The following is a 16,560-nucleotide window of genomic DNA, read 5'->3' as shown; positions in this document are numbered from 1 at the left end:
CAAATCAAAGAACCGCCTTCATAGGCAGGAGTTTATAACTCACTCAAGATTCAGGTCATGTTACAAACTCATTTATATAGAATATCCCCGCTCACATGTTTTCACATGAATGATCAGGATCAGATCATTTGTAGCACTTTACAACAATTGTAACATCTACAAAATGGGCCATACTCGTAGTGTCACCAAGATAAAGTATCCAACCTTATCCATCTACTACAAACCATTTAGGTTATCACTTAAATATCATCCACCCATATGTCTCTATATACATGTTTAAGCTACAAGATAGCCTTGGATGTTAGTTTATTGGTTTGTGGTTAATGCAACTAATTTGGAAATAAAACATCAAATATTTTATTACATTAATAAAATGTTTGTATATTATAATTACAAACTATAGAACCCTATGAGATATAGGGCATGAACCCCAACACTTTGTAGTGAAGACTAATAACAATGCCATCTGTCACTTCTTTAAATAGTCCAAGTTGACTTATAAACAGGCATGGTGGCAAGAGTTCCTAGCTGAATTCGATTTAAGTTTGAACACAAAAAAGGAACGAGAAACCAAGCAGTCAACGCTCTGAGTCGAAAGGGTAAACATGTGGGCCTGTGCAAGTTAGCCCACATTCATGCAAGTAAGGTCAATGTGTTAATGCAGGACATCATCAAAAAGTTCTTATAGAAGGACTACTATGCCCAAGCTGTCATCGCCCTAACTAAAGTTGGTAAAACCAGGTAGTTCTGGGTTGAGGGAGATTTGTTGTTGACGGTTGACAAAAGGGAATCAATTGTATGTTCCAGAGCAGGAGACTTAAGGAAGAAGTTGTTATACAAGTGCCACGATCCTTGTGGGTCCATCACCAGGGTTGGCAGAGGACCTATGCATTGTTGAAGAAGGGCTATTTTTGGCTCATTATGAGAAATGATATCATGCAGTACACCAAGAATTGTCTTATCTATCAACAAGACAAGGACGAGAAAGAGAAAATTGTTGGGCTTCTGAAGCCCCTGCCTATACCAACCAGACCCTGAGAAAGTGTATCCATGGATTTTATTACCCATCTCTCGAAGGTATGCAATCATGAGACCATCTTGGTTATCATTGACAGGTTCTCGAAATATGCAACCTTCGTACCTACGCTGAAACACTGTTCGACCGACCTGACAGCCTAATTGTTCTTCAGACATATAGTGATGTTGTGGGGAGTTTCGACGAGTATTGATAGCAACATAAATGGCAGATTCATTGGCACGTTTTGGACCGAGTTATTTACGTTCATGGGGACAAGTCTGAATATATACTCAAGTTACCATTCGCAAACTGACGGTCGAACAGAGAGATTCAACTGCTTATTAGAGGAATATTTACACCACTTTGTCGATGCTCGCCAAAAGAATTGGGTCCAGGTACTTGACATAGCCCAGTTTTGTTTCAATTGTCAAACAAGCTCACTAATAGAAAATAGCCCTTTTGAAGTTGTAAGTGGGAGATAACCTTTGTTATCTCATATTGTTGACTGTCCGTATACAAGGAAGAATCCTTAAACCCACAACTTTACCAAAGAGTGGGAGCAGACTATCGACATCGCTCAGACATACTTGGAGAAAGCCTCTAAACATATAAAGAAATGGGCAGATAAGAAGTGTCGCCCTCACGAGTTTCGAGCATAGAACCAAGTCCTCGTAAAGTTGAAACCAAAATAGATCTGATTTCAAAGCTGCAAAGACTATTGTCTTGTTAAAAAGTATGAAGATCCCATGGAAATTCTCAAGAAGATTGGGAATACTTCATATAAGGTGGTGTTGCTTGCATGGATGAAAATTCACCCAGTATTTCATGTAAGCAACTTAAAGCCCTATCATCCTAAACCTGAAAATGATCATTGCAATGAGATTGTCCGACCGAGTTTTGACTTGAAGCAAAAGAAAGAGAAGGAAGTAGAAGAGGCTCTTGCCAACAAAGTGAGAAAAGCCAGAAGACCCACTCGGAAAGTCCATGAATATTTGGTTAAGTGGAAGAACCTCCCCGTGGAAGAAACAATTGAAAAACGTGTCAAAGATTTAGAAGCTTAGAAGTAAAAGATCGTTGAGTTCAAGTTATGCCAGTCGACAGGGACGTCAACTATTTAAGTAAGGGAGAGTGTCTTGGGCATTCTCAGCCAGGTAATGTTAGCTCATGGTTGCATGTTCAAACCATCCTCAACCATCTTATTTTTTAGTCTTGTAATTAGTTTAGTAAGTTGTTACTTTTTTAATTTCAAGTTATTTTTCATGCGAGTGACTGCTCGCCACTTTTGATATGTAAGCTAGGCATTTTAAAAATTGCACAGAATGCACTATAGGGGAGGCCCACTAGTTAACTCCCCAACCAATGTATTGATGTACTATTTACAATCAAAGCTTTTTTGCAGCTGTCAGTCTTAAAAGCATTCTTTAATGATGTTTTCAATGTTTTTCCTCTCTCATAATACCATTTTCTCTCAAAATGTGAGTGGATGCTACATCGTATACCGACACTATCTACGACTATCAATTTTTACACTACTGACTTACTCACTGGATTAGAGCAAGTGTCGCACAATCACCTATCCCGTATAAGAAAGTCTGCTATTGTGACACTGGGTACCTAATCTTGGAAACACTATAGATGCAACCCATTTTATATTTAAGACAAACGATATGATCCTAAATCGTTCATATAGAGATATGCGATTATGGGCATCCTATGAAAAAGATGTTTTTATGAGACCGAACCATGAAATAGTCACTTTTCTTTATAATGTCATTTAATGTTAAAACTGACTATTTCATTCAATACTTTTGTTTATTCGGGATTTGAAGGAAATCGGAAGCGGGATTTTCATGAGCAGCGAAACAAGACTATTCCAAATTACAATCATGAATTAACATATATTTACAGTCGACTTCAAAACAAACGGTTATACAAATATTTCCAGAAATTACAACATGAACAATACAAATGCATAGAAAGCAAACTCTATGCATATAGGCAGAAACGTCTCCACGCTCCGTTGCGCACTCTGATCGCTCGAAAAAAAGCAACCATGAATGCCCGATCTACACGATCGCAACACCGCACGAACACAGCACGAATACTTCGCGCTCATCTTTAACGATCTCCTCGGTCATGAACTCCTCTGCAACACGAACGACCTCCAGAAAACCTCAACGGTGTCGAGTTGAGTCTGACACCACCAATAAGGCGACCTTGGTATTCTCTATGTGAGAATCCAAAGGGTGGGCTCTATTCGGACTTGGTATGAGGCAGACGAACGGAGGAAACAACGATCGCGTACACGACTGGGCAAGTCGAAGATGGCGAAGACCTATCGCATAGGTTGATGCCCAATCATTTAGATAAAGCTATGTGATCATATAGCAAAAGCTATGCGATCGTTTAGTCTATCGTTTAGCTCACGATCGTTTACCTTGGGTCAGCGATTGTCTAGCAAAGCTATGAGATCGTTTAGTAAATACTGCAAAATCGTTTAGCTCATACCTGTACGATCGTTTAACTTGCCCAACTATCGTTTAGTAAATCTGTATTTACTTGACGACCACCGTGAGTTTCTATACGCTGAGAGAAAACTCAAAAATCCTTTTCAATCTTTTGTAAAACTTTTTTTTTCAAAATAGAAAACCACTTTCCTTTTAATAAGATTGGAAATTGAATGATAAAGAGAGAGTTGGAGATATTTAAATAAGATTTAAATATATATATAAAAAATATGAATAAGGATTCATTGAGATTAGTGTTGGATTTAATAATTGAATATTAAATTAAATTTAATTATTTAATGAATTATCTAATATTAATTTAATTTAAAATTAATTATTTGAATTAATTTTGAATTAAATGGAATTAATCAAAGTTGGACAAAGTCAAATGTTGACTTCACCAAGCTTTGAAGGTCAAAGGTCAATAGTTGACTTCACTTAGTGGAAAATTCCAAAATTAGTTTTGAATTAATTCTGAATTAAAATTGTGTTTAACTAAAATTAGACTAAAGTCAAATGTTGACTGCAAAATAGTCAAAAGTAAAAATGTTGACTTCACTTAGTGGAAAGATCTAAGAATGATTTTTAGTGAAAAAATCCAACTTTTAGTGAATTAGTGAGCAACTCATCTGGCAAAATGTTGATTCTACAAAATACCACTTTTTCCACTAGATTGAGTGCATTTTGAAGTGTCGGAATTGGTTAACTCAATTTTGTATGAATTGCATGTAATTGCTCTATAAATAGGTTGTTTTAATAAAGATTAAATTCTTGACCATTTGGTGATTTTCAAGTTAGTTGAAAAATAAATGCATCTTGGCAACTTGAGATTCTAAAAGAGTTTTAGAATTTAAATCCTCAGTTCTCTCTCAATTTTTATTCTAGATTCATTCTTAATTTAGTCACTCACCAGATCCCACCATTCCATTCTAAGGCTGGAGAATAGTCGGAAAGACCCTCGTAGTTATTCACAACTGATTCGTGAGAAGATTGGAATGGAATTGGTGGTCAATTTAGAGCTACAAAGATTGTAACTCAAACTCTAATTTCAAAATTATCTTCATGCATGTTTTATTTTTAAAATTAATGAAATTTAGAGGGGTTAAGATCCAAATTGTTTTCACATGCATGATGTTTACTCTTACAGAAGAGATATTGTATTCAAACCTCTACCATGAAAATATCTCCGGATTAATATTTATTTCTATTTGTTGGTGCATTTTGTTGACTTGAAATGATCTGGTCGGTGCATTTCTTTAATGTCTTTAATGACTCGGTGGCCTCCACTTATGACAGGGTTAGTTGCTTTTTCTTGTGAAGCAAATGGTACATTTCGTTGGTGTCAAATTCTCGTGGTGCGATTCGAATCTTTAATACTATTGATCGAGTGGGGGAACGGTTTTCCGTTATGACGTCTTCAACTTCTTTTTTGTTTTTATTTGACAATAGATAGGTGGAGAAATCGAACTTTTGATCTTAAAATTGATGCAACAACAAGGCTCATTTCGGCAACTTCTTTAGCTGGTTGAATTCAATATCAGTTTTCGAAAACAGATCCACTTGAAATGGTCTAATTCAGAAGAAACAAAAGCAGCCAAACTTTTTCATTTATGGATTCTGAGTTGGGCCCATTTATTGGGCTCAACATTTCGAGCCCAAGCAGCAGCTCCTGGCCCAGCCTCGTTTGGGAGAAGCGAAGTGGTGAAGGTGAACCATTAGCCATATATTAGAGAGAGAGAGAGAGAGAGAGAATAAAGAATAAAGAAAAAGAAAAAATACGAACCCGTTCCAGGTTCTCACCAATCACTACCCCGTGTCTCCGACTTGTCGTCCCGTCTGCAGAAGGCAGTGTCCAATCTCTTGTTCGTCGCTCGTCGCTGTGTTAGATCAACGTTTTGCGGATCAGCATATAGCCTAGCTCTGAGCAGGGACATAGAGTTTCTGTACAATCTATAGCTGCGAAGATTCCATGTCGGTTCTGGAGCGGATTGCGAGGACCGCCCGAGCGTGGCGAATACTTACGTCATTCAAACTCAAGGATTCTTCGAGTGCATCCCGGAGTTTATATCTGAGTAAGTTTCTCTTCTAATTGCTGGTACTCATCGTTTCTAAATTACTTTTATTCACGCGGCGTTTCTTTCTGAATTTTAGTCTAACTGATATTTTGTGTTATGTCGAGCGTATTTATATATTTCGGAGTAGCTTATTCTCTGTTTGATATGATATGTAATCTTTGTACCAAATTATAGTTTCTATAACGAACTGAGCTGTGCTGTTCTCTTTTTGATGTCTATGGTTATTTGTTGTTAAGTGGGCGGAAGCCGCGGTTCTTTTGAATTGTAACAATGTTCTTCAGCCACTGATATTTTATAGTAGAAACGAAACTTCATTTAAAACGAATTGGTTTAGCAAGTGAAGAAGGCTTATCGTATGTATATGCAGGACATTTTCGGCATCAGCCAGAGCATCTAAAACCAGGTTCGCTGTCTAATGGACGCGAACCTTGCTTTCTCTATCCAGCTATCATTGCCGGTATGTTTGGAGTTGGGGCAATGGAAATAGCGTATGCAGAAGCTGAAGAGGTTCGTCATTGATGATTAATTTCTTGGAGAGTGGTAGACCGTCTCTTATATTTTTCCCAAGATATCTGGTGGTTTACAATTGAAATTCAGTTCCTGGTCATATTTGATCCTGATTATTTATCGGTCATTTCTTTATCTGGTCAATTCTTTTCTCAATTGTTTGAATTGATTTAGTGATTACTTTAGCTATCCGCAGTCTTCTGTCACTCCACCACCACCAAAGGATCTCTCTACCCATGCTGATATGGAGGAGATTGCTAAGAAAGAGAGACAGCGAATAATTGAACAGTTAACCAGGAACAAAGGAACAAAGTATGGTGCTTGTCCACGATTTATGGTTGGAGTTAAGGGGCCAAAGGTACTGTCTATTTGTTCTCTTTTTGACTCACCGGCTCTGTAGTTGCTCTATAATCAAACATTTTAGGTCCATGCCGAGTATTTTAGCCAATAATTATCTACGGAAACAGTAAATGTACCATCTGAAAATGAAGATCGGTTGAACAACCAGTGCTTGAATGTGCTATTTTTCTTTATTTGTTATAGGTTTGAGTTTGTTACTTGCTTAAAAATGTATGGTTATCATATGTTCAGATGAATTGTAAATTTTATATTTAGCACTGTAAGATATATTCAATTGGGATTATGTTTTAATTCTCTAGAATGAGATGCAGGTCAGTATCAAGTTCCAAGTTCCTTCCAGTTGTGAAGTCTCACATCTGCTTGCAAATCTTGTATCAAATCTTGGACTAAAAGTTGAAGAAAGTGCCGGTGGTTCAGATATGTTATTGCGTGCATGGGACAGGTACATGCACCTGTATATTTGAATTTCCATGAATCATTTGGTTGCAGTTGACAACAATGTTAAGCAATTTGCAGTTTTGAGGACGAAGGATTTTTTCCTTTTTTTTTTTTTTTTTTTCTATTTCTTCTTTTCTAAATTATAGTTATAAACATTGCTTGCTGCCTTCATTTGTTTTTCTTTTGCTCATTATTCGTACATTGTCCATTATGAAGTTAATTGTCCATTATGAAGTTGTTAATTGTACTGTGTTATATATTAATTATTGCAGTCCAGTTGCTTGGCAACTAACTCTTACTCGACCAAAAACTCAGAGAGAATCTGGAGAAAACAAGGGAAACTCCTTAGAAATGGATGCTGAGGATGGAGATCTAAGCGTCCTGATATTTCATTCACTCGTTACCTCAGATAAAACTGTCAGTGCTAATTTTAAGTAAAACATCAGTTACAGATTATGGATTCATTTTTATCTTTATGTTTATTAATTAACTTATTCTAGGAGCAAAAATTTAAATAGAAACTTTTCATAATGGCGATTGCAATTGCAAATTGCTACAGGAAATTGAATTCATAAAGCAGGGGAGCTTGAGCACCAAAGAGCTTGATTCTTTGGTTTCTGTTTTACAATTAGCCGGTGGAAGGTTGGGAGAAAGTAGGTCCTTTGAAAGAAAATCGAGGGAAGGGTCCACACAAATGCCATCTTCTGAAAATTCAATATCTAGTCTTGAAGCAATGGGTGTGAAAGTTTATGGACTTGACGAACCTGGTGAATATTCCTCTAAAAGTGAGATATCCTGGGATAATATTGCTGGTTATGATCAACAAAAACGGTAGGCCCTGCTGTCTAATGCATACTTTTGTGGTTCTCATTCAATATAGGATATATATACGGATAGGCATTGACAATGAACCAGTACCCTGTAATGCAATAAATTTTGGCTTAAAATTGGAACTTATATTAAGGTAAAGAAGAAAGGCAGTCATTCTTTCCTGGACGCAAAATGGATTATATGGTTGCTCTTACTTCTCTTAAAATTCTGTGAATGTTTTGAAATTAGTCTGCAGTGTGTGTGTGTGTATTTTTCCCTCTCTCACTCTCTATAGGGACAAAGAGACTAATGATTAAAAGATTCAAACTCCACCAGGAGTGAATAAGAAAAGCAATAAATAGAAACGATTACATAGGAAGAATAAAGGCATCCCAATATAAACAAATGTCATATGAAGAAAAATCAGCCAAGAGAACACCACGGTGAAGCCTTGAAGCGTGCAAGTTCAAACCGATCATACTAAGACAGATGCTTGTCTTAAAAAATTCTCTTATTCCTTTCCATCCACGATGCTAATAAAAGAGTCATGATCATATTTAGGCATAGTAACTTCGGTTTTGAAGCCAAAAAATGACCAACAATGACCTGAAGAACATTATCCTTTTAACACATTTGAGAAAATCCGCTTTGTGTTTGAAGAGAGAAAGAAGCCTGAACAAACACTTCAACGAATAGGAGCAACCAAATAAGATAATGGACAAGATAGCCTCCATCCTCTGGGCTAAGAGGATAGTTTGCGATGGCTTATCCGTTTCATTTTATTATTTTCTGATCTCTATGAAATCATGAAGGTTTCATTGAAGATTATATAATCTATGGTCTCTGCTTCATGTTTATTGTTTGTAGACATAGGCCATCTATGTTTGTTTCCGAGAATAATGTTTTTCTCATTTCATTTGCTCATAATCTTATTGTAGTGAAATAGAAGACACAATACTGATGACTCTACATAATCCAGAATTATTTGATGATATTGCTCATGGGACTCGGCGCAAGTTTGAATCAAATAGACCTCGGGCTGTTCTCTTTGAAGGGCCTCCAGGTTGGTTACCGAATTGAGAATGTCTGTGAATATGATAATATTTCAGGAAATAGACCACCTTTACTAGGTTGTGCATATTCCTTATCTTAGCCTGTCTTTCGTGTGCTCAAACTCTTATTTTCTCGTCATATGGTTGCCAACTGCCCATAGTTACAAATATGAGAGAATGAAAATCAACTAAATAATTTTATGAAACTTGCAAATATTTCTTTTTTGGTTTCTTCTGTCAGGGTTAAGAAACTACCATTCGTTTGGTATAAGATTAACCATGCAATATGTTAATATGTTATAGATGTTACATTTGGTTTAAAAACCAATGTTAAGGAAAACATGCAATTTATAGAATTTCAATTCTTCCGCTGATTCTGTTCCTTTAAATCAGAGGCAAGAAAGCATTTCAATTATCATTAGCGAAATATATGTTCAGAGAGGATACGAGATCTTCCAAATCTTACGAGGGAGAACATCACAAGTGCATTAGTATTTTCATTTTGTTCCACCGATATTATCTCGATTCCCTTCTCTCTGTCCCCACTATCTTTTTCGGACTAAACGCACTATGGATTAATTTACTTATTTTTCCTGATGCCCAAGTAAAAATAGGATTTGCTGCTCTTAAAATAGGGTGACGAGTGCTACATTAGTAGAATGCAATTATCCTCTTCCGAATATTTTTTCTTTTTTTTAAAAAAAAACAAACAAAACAAAACAAAAAATCACCACATTTTAAACCTTGCTTGCCATTGGCATTGAGATTCGGCAGAGTTGTGAGATCCGTATAGTTGTTTTTTGCCTTTCTATCTTAGAAAATTTGGATAAGTTATGAGCGCAGCTTACATGTATTATCTTTGGTTCAGGTACAGGAAAAACATCTTCTGCTCGTGTAATTGCAAATCAAGCTGTAAGTCATTATATGCTTTTTGGTACTCATGATTGATCACAAAGGAGATCGGACAAAAAAAAAATGGTTGATAGAGAAAATTTGTTATTTTTGCTAGTCGCTTTGAGGATGAAATCATTTACCCTATCCTACTGACTCTCTATATACTTTCAATGAAAAGTACAGTGTAGTTTAAAATATTGTTGTCATGTTGCACTTTGTGTCTCAGTGGGTGTACTCAAATATGTTTTGCATTTCATCTAATCTTTTTCATTCCTAGGAAATGATGTCTGCTTGCTTTGCAAAATAGAGTTTTCTAATCTAATCACGCAAAATGGTCTTGGACCTCATAAGCTGCTGATAGCGTGAATTTAGTATGTGATACGTAGAAGGAACCTAAAAAATTGTACCCTCACGTTTTGTGTCAGGGCGTCCCGTTGGTGTATGTACCACTTGAGGTTATTATGTCAAAGTACTATGGTGAAAGTGAACGTCTCTTGGGAAAAGTGTTTTCACTTGCTAATGAACTCAGTACGGGTGCTATCATTTTCCTGGACGAGGTAAAGGGCTTGGTGGTCATCGCCTGATCATCAACTGTTTTTTTTTAAATCATATTATTATTATTATTTTTTACCACATGTGGAGTGGGAAAATCAGACCTCTAACTTCAAGGCTGATTATATAAGTATTATGCAAGTTGAGTTATGTTTGATTATTTTTATATTTATTTACAATTCACATATGCCTTCCTTCAGATTTTATGATTTATGATCCCCACTCCCCCCCGGTTCTTTCCCATTTCAGGTTGATTCTTTTGCAATTTCTCGAGACAGTGAAATACATGAAGCTACTCGAAGGGTATTATCAGTATTATTGCGTCAGGTAAAGATGAATTTTACATGAATCCATAACTCCACAAGTCATGTGCCCTCAACGCATCTATGAATTAACTGAACATAAATGTTTTGACTCAAACATTTTGCATGCACACCAAGAGCCTAATTTGGATGTCAGTCAATTGGAATGTCATTTGTCATTCACGTAATAAACGTATCGACGTGTCTTGTTTTTTTAGCAACATAGTTTAATTTACAATTTTGTGCAGATTGATGGATTCGAGCAGGACAGGAAAGTGGTTGTAATTGCTGCCACGAATAGAAAGCAAGACCTTGATCCTGCTTTAATTAGGTATGCACATCTGTACAGTTTTTTTATTTATCGGCATTGATTCCGCCTGTACATTAAAAGAAACACACACACACAACCGAAGGCGTGGTTGCTGAGTTTCTGAACTGATTTCCTTTTCCTGAATTTTCGTTTAGTCGGTTTGACTTGATGATCACGTTTGGGTTACCTGATGAGCGGAACCGTGAAGAAATAGCAGCTCAGTATGCAAAGCAACTAACGAAACCTGAATTGAACGAGTTTGCAAGAAACACAGAAGGGTAAGTTAATCGTAGGCCCGAAACTATGGTTTCTTTCGGTAGTCTAGGTAATGTTTGTATTTGTCTGCTAGCCTGCCAATGGACAACATACAATACAAGCCTCCTTCAGTAGAATATAGTTTTGTCGACTTCTTTGTTTCTAGGGCTGTAGTCATAACAATCTCTAAGTCTACTTCACTTTGCATGTATTTTCAGAATGTCTGGAAGGGACATCAGGGACATCTGTCAGCAAGCCGAGCGGTCATGGGCATCAAAGGCATACTACCCATCCTTTATTTCATCGATCCTTTAAGCGTAGAGTTCCTTTGTGGTATTTATAACCTCTCTTTCTGGGTTTCTTTTTACAGATAATTCGAGGGAAAGTATCGAAAACTGGAGAACATGGAATTCTTCCACCACTTGAAGAATATATCGAGTGTGCCATGAGCAGGCGCAAAGCTTTGCAAACTATTGATAACCATGAAATCAAGGACCCCAATTTCCGCACGAAGAAAACTCAATTAGCTTGATTAACTTAATCGACTCAGCTAAGCTAGTTAGCTCGAAATTATTTTTCTTTTTTGCTAGGCTTTTATATGCCAATGAAGCAGTCATACTCATAGGATATAGATAGAAATGGAAAAATATTTCAACAATCCGATCTTTGTTGATCGATACAGTTACAGTTATGCCCTTCATAATACTCCTACGATTCCCATTAACCGTAGCATAGCAGCTTCAAAAGGTGATCATGTTGAGTTGAATTAGACTTAGCAGCAGAGCTCCGTTCCTGTATCAATCAACAAAATCATACAACAGTTTCTAACTACTTGCTGATTAGTTAACGAGGGCTGGAGTTTCTATTCTACCTTTCTAAGGAGGCCGAAGAGGACGGGTCTTCTTCCTGAACTCGCTTCCTTTTCCGGTTGTTGGGGCTCTGCCTGGCCGATAGAAACGAGGCGATCTGGAGCTGACACTGAAGCAGCATGCGAGTCATCTCCGCCTCCGATTCCAGCCTCCTCTTTTCCTCCTCAAGGCGGATGATCTCCCTCGCCTTGAAAATCTCCATTTCCGCCGTCAGCAGCGACCTTGTTAAGATTTGCAGGCTCTCTGCCAGGCCGGCCAACCGTGTTTCCTGGCCGGAGCTTCCCGAACCTTCACTTGTAGAAATATGGGAATCTTCATCCTCAGGATGTGGAGGAGCATCGGAATTCCCAATCGGAAGCTCGCCGGTTGATAACCCTGCTCCATCACTTCCATATTTTTGACGTTTCTGGTCGTCGCTGCACTTGATCGGTTTGGTTCCACCTGTCTGCTCTTCCATTTTCAGCTTTTTTCAGAACCACCAGCTTTCGGCTAGAAAGGATAATTTTGAAAAGCTAAAAGTGAGGTGCCAACAACCAGTTGTACTTTGATAAGATTCCTATATTTTTCCACTAGGTCGAGTGATCAAACGGAGAGCCTACTATTTGCGCACCTAATTTATAGTTATGAACAGTCTCTTTCCAACTTTTTTTCAGAATTTCTTCTTTTTCCCCCACTGGTGCAAGTTCAATTACAGACCTTCAATGACTTGCCTTTCTCGGCTGATCAGACAAACTAGATTTTTACTGATTCCAAAAGTTAAGCATGTGGTCAATCATATTTGGGTTTCCGACATCAATACAGTATTTGGGTAAATTTTGGTTTAGGGTTGTTAAATTTCAATGAAGTAACCCTGCCAATGACATTGGAATATTTTGGTTTTAGCAGTGAATGGGCCTTGAGATGGTTTCAGCTGTGCTTTTAAGTTTATAGGCCTAGCAAGAAAGATTGAGATTTGTCCTATAAGAATAAGATTGCATCGTCTGACCAACTTCGTGAGTTCTTGTTCACAAAATTGACTATGGAGTTAGCTTGGACACTTACAAGTTTCTAGCAAAGTTTAAGAATTGAATTTCACAATCCATCACATCTACAAGGTGGGGATTATCTTGCAGGAACTAAAGAAACAAGAAACGCTGGTGGGGATGAGGCTTGAGTAGAGTCCATTATTTCAAATCTTCCCGTAGAGAAAGACTACTCTAGATTTGTGGATGAAACATTACCATCATCCTCGGCTCAGCGTAGGTTGACTGATGCGACAACCCATGATACGACATTTTATTTAGCACCGCATGATCAGTGCCCATTACTGCCTTTTCATTAATGTGTCTGTCTGGCCCAGAGGGTGCCATGAAAAATATGAACTGCAATTTGTGGGATTTTCTTGTACGTTCAATCTTACTTTCAATTTCACCTTTTTTAAGCAAATTAACCTGCTCTTTAACACACCATTTCTAGAAAAACCGACTCAAAATTTCAGTCAGAGTTGGATTTGGTTTTTTTGGTTCTTTCTTTCCCATTGACACAATGGGGAAGAAGAACAATCCTTCTTGCTTGAAGAAAGAATAGATTATGAGTTGACATACTGATGCTGTTTCAGAGGCTTCTTCATGTTCATATTCTGATGAATTGCAAAAACTGGGTCGAAGGAATACCGAATAACCACACGCAAATTTAATCGTAGTGGCACTAATTAGACAAGAGTCACTTCATTGTCGGCCAACAGAACAATTTGTGGTACCATCTTTAAAAATCTCTTTTTTTTCCTCCTTTATTTCTTTGTTTGGAGGGCTTGGTCGAACAAGGGCCCTTTAATATGCCTGAAACAATGTGCTTGCCACTCAATTTGAGCAATATACCTTCCAAAATATCAAAAGATACGAACGACTTACAGTCACAATTTCCCTTGATTTTCTGATTTATTTTCTTCCAGCTTTTTGATAATTCACCTTAAGAAAGAAACACTAACACCATATGGAAAAACAGAGGTGAGATATCAAGAACAGAGGGCAGTCTAATCATGGAGAAAAACCAAACATCCACCACTGCCAAAACAACACTGAAACTCACAAAAACACAAGTCTCTGAGGCTATATTTTGGTGGAAATGAGAAGTCTCAATTATTCCAAAAAAGAAAAGAAAAAAAAAACAATGGAATCACATCCAGGTTGTGTTATCCCATCGCACTTTTATTTTTTGTTTGTTGTATTTTTTACCATTTTTTAGGCAAGCATGCATCCAGTTCTCAAGTGACATTCATTAATAAGAGGAAGATGGTTTGTCATTTGTGTTAATGGAAGATGATGATGATGAAATGTGGGGCTTTTCCTTTTCTGTGGTGCACAGAGACAAGCGCAAAAGAAGGAGACTATGACCCACCATTTTTTTTTTTTTTTCCATTTCGTTTGTTTTTTTCTTCTGAAAATTGTCGCCCTTTAAAATGCCTAAAGTATAGATTCAATTATTAAATCATGATCTTCAACTAGATATGGTATTGTTTTCAAAATGGTCACCAATAAATGCCTATCGCTGGGGGGAAAGGGGAAAGAATGACAGAAACAGTTGGAGTTGGAGGGTGATTTTCAAAGAATGACTTTTTACTTCACAATCAATGTCAAAAATATTTTTTTAATACAAAAAAGAATTTTTCTTTTTTTCTTTTTCTTTTTCTTTTTTTTTTTTCCAAAAAAAACTTGGTTTGTAAGACTTCTATGTTTTGGGTAATACAAAGCAAGGTACATTGAGTTTTACTCAACATTCAATAAGCATCGAGAAAATGAGCACATGAAGATTGAGCTAAACTATGTTTATGTTGGTCATCAATATGTACCTTAATCTTTGATGCATTTCGTGATATTTAACTTCACTTTAACCCGTATTACAATTTACTTTCAATACACTTTTGTGTTAAAAAAAATCATTCAAAATATATTTGTATGCACGTCCTAAATTATTAAACAAATATTAGATGCAAAATGTGTGTGGTTTAGCATAAAATTGTATGAAAGTCGATATTTATTAAAATTTACAAATTTTGAGAGAACCTTATAAGTTGAGCAGAACTCAAATTGGCTTTTTCGGTCTTTTGTTTTTAACAATTTTTTTTAATACAATATTAGATTGGGGATTCAAACCACATATTTCGTGGATGTCAATTGAGTTATACTCTCTTGACTCATTTTTAACACGTTAACATCAAATAACATTACACAAAAAGCAAATATATATATATATATATATATATACACATGTCCGTCCTCCCCATCAACATGAAGCTTATAATACGACACAAATCTGAACGACAGAACCTCTCGGGAAATTGAACATTTTTGGGGAAAAAGTAGGAAAACTCTAAAACAAAAAACTGTTTGAAAGGGCAGATGCATGGGAAACTAAATTACTCTTCAAAGGCAAAATGGAAATTACAAAAGAAAGTAGGGGAAGGACAATTTTGTTTCTGTATAGGCAGTGGTTAAATCAGCCATATATGGACGAAATTGGGAGACAATATTGATTGTAGAAATTTGGTATTTTTTTTTTCTAACTATTTATCTTTATATTTATTATCTCATAACTCTGTGTGAATTGAGGGTTAGATTCTGAGTTGGTCGCATGACTGTGTGAGGAAAACGATCTCATATAAGAAGACAGGAAATGGGTCGAGTCAATTCAGTTGCTTAAATTTTATGAGGTAATATTCCCAATGAAGTCAAGTTTAAAGTAGTTGTGTAATCTTGTCAATATATTTCTATGTATTTTATTATTATTATTATTATTATTATTTATAGACATTTTGTTTAAATACTTAGGGGCCGATTTGACACCAATTATATAAGTTGGTAATAAAGAACGGAACTTCAATAGGAAACACTATTTGAATTTTCAATTTTATAACTTTATACTTCAAACATAGACTTAATGACTCCAACATTCTAATTCCAGATTTCATAATTTAATAAGGGAGTGTTTGGTTCCCCAACATGAGTTGCTTTGAGTTGGTATTATCAAGACAGAACAGACGTAGACAATTTTGGAAGATGATTTTCTAATTTCTTAGATGATCATTTATAGTGTTGATAGCCAATATTTATACATATAGGCCCTCAATTAGGGCACAAACAAATGAAAAAAATATTTAGGATACACATGGCATTCGATAAATGGAGTATGAGAATATTCCTCACAGCGGGATTCTAGCGATAGAAGCTTGAGGATTGATTTTGATATTTTCTTTCTCCAATTGTTGACTATATGGAGAATGACACGTGGGCTATGCTGACTGTGCCTTAGATTTTTCTTCATGCTAATTGTGCTTGCTTGTTTTCTTACTACCCCTCCCCCACCCCACCTCTTCAAACGAGAAAAGAGTTCCACTACCTCGAGTTTGGAACGTAGATACTAAAACTGAATGTGTGTGAGCGATTTACTAAGACAATCTGCAACCTGGTCACTTGAGAGGACATATCTTACTTCAAGCAGCCCATTCAAAATTTTGTCTCAAACATAATGTACATCGACCTCGATGTGTTTGGTTCGGACATGGAACATGGGATTAGAAGCGAGGGCACCGACGCTGATGTTGTCACACCAAATTACAGGTTTGTGTTTGGATTT

General features: G+C 36.6%; 2 protein-coding genes across 3 annotated transcripts; one reads left to right on the top strand and one right to left on the bottom strand.

Annotated features, from left to right (window-relative positions):
• Positions 1-5,250: 5,250 nt before the first annotated feature.
• On the top strand, positions 5,251-12,772 carry LOC120073738 (P-loop containing nucleoside triphosphate hydrolases superfamily protein). Of its 2 annotated transcripts, none has more exons than XM_039026556.2 (14): positions 5,251-5,597; positions 5,968-6,107; positions 6,304-6,465; positions 6,779-6,909; positions 7,178-7,322; positions 7,465-7,736; positions 8,654-8,778; positions 9,636-9,679; positions 10,087-10,218; positions 10,463-10,540; positions 10,764-10,846; positions 10,981-11,103; positions 11,299-11,359; positions 11,451-12,772. In XM_039026556.2, exons 1-14 carry the CDS (start codon positions 5,495-5,497, stop codon positions 11,610-11,612), a joined length of 1,761 nt encoding a protein of 586 aa, XP_038882484.1. In that variant the 5' UTR covers positions 5,251-5,494; the 3' UTR covers positions 11,613-12,772. The 2 variants fall into 2 exon arrangements, with proteins under 2 accessions (XP_038882484.1, XP_038882485.1); XM_039026557.2 differs by having other exon boundaries at positions 5,279-5,597; positions 6,294-6,465.
• LOC120073739 (uncharacterized protein At4g22160) lies at positions 11,640-12,406 on the bottom strand. The gene is made up of 2 exons (XM_039026558.2): positions 11,952-12,406; positions 11,640-11,872 (listed from the first exon to the last, which is right to left on the bottom strand). The coding sequence occupies exons 1-2, from the start codon at positions 12,404-12,406 to the stop codon at positions 11,821-11,823; spliced, it is 507 nt and encodes a 168-aa protein (XP_038882486.1). The 3' UTR covers positions 11,640-11,820.
• Positions 12,773-16,560: the final 3,788 nt, after the last annotated feature.

This window comes from Benincasa hispida, chromosome 3 (genome assembly GCF_027475165.1).
Source record: "Benincasa hispida cultivar pf3 chromosome 3, pf3_genome.v1.1, whole genome shotgun sequence".
Classification (NCBI taxonomy): Eukaryota; Viridiplantae; Streptophyta; class Magnoliopsida; order Cucurbitales; family Cucurbitaceae; genus Benincasa; species Benincasa hispida.
The sequence above is the reverse complement of the archived record's forward strand: the minus strand, read 5'-3'. Positions and strand labels throughout refer to the sequence as shown.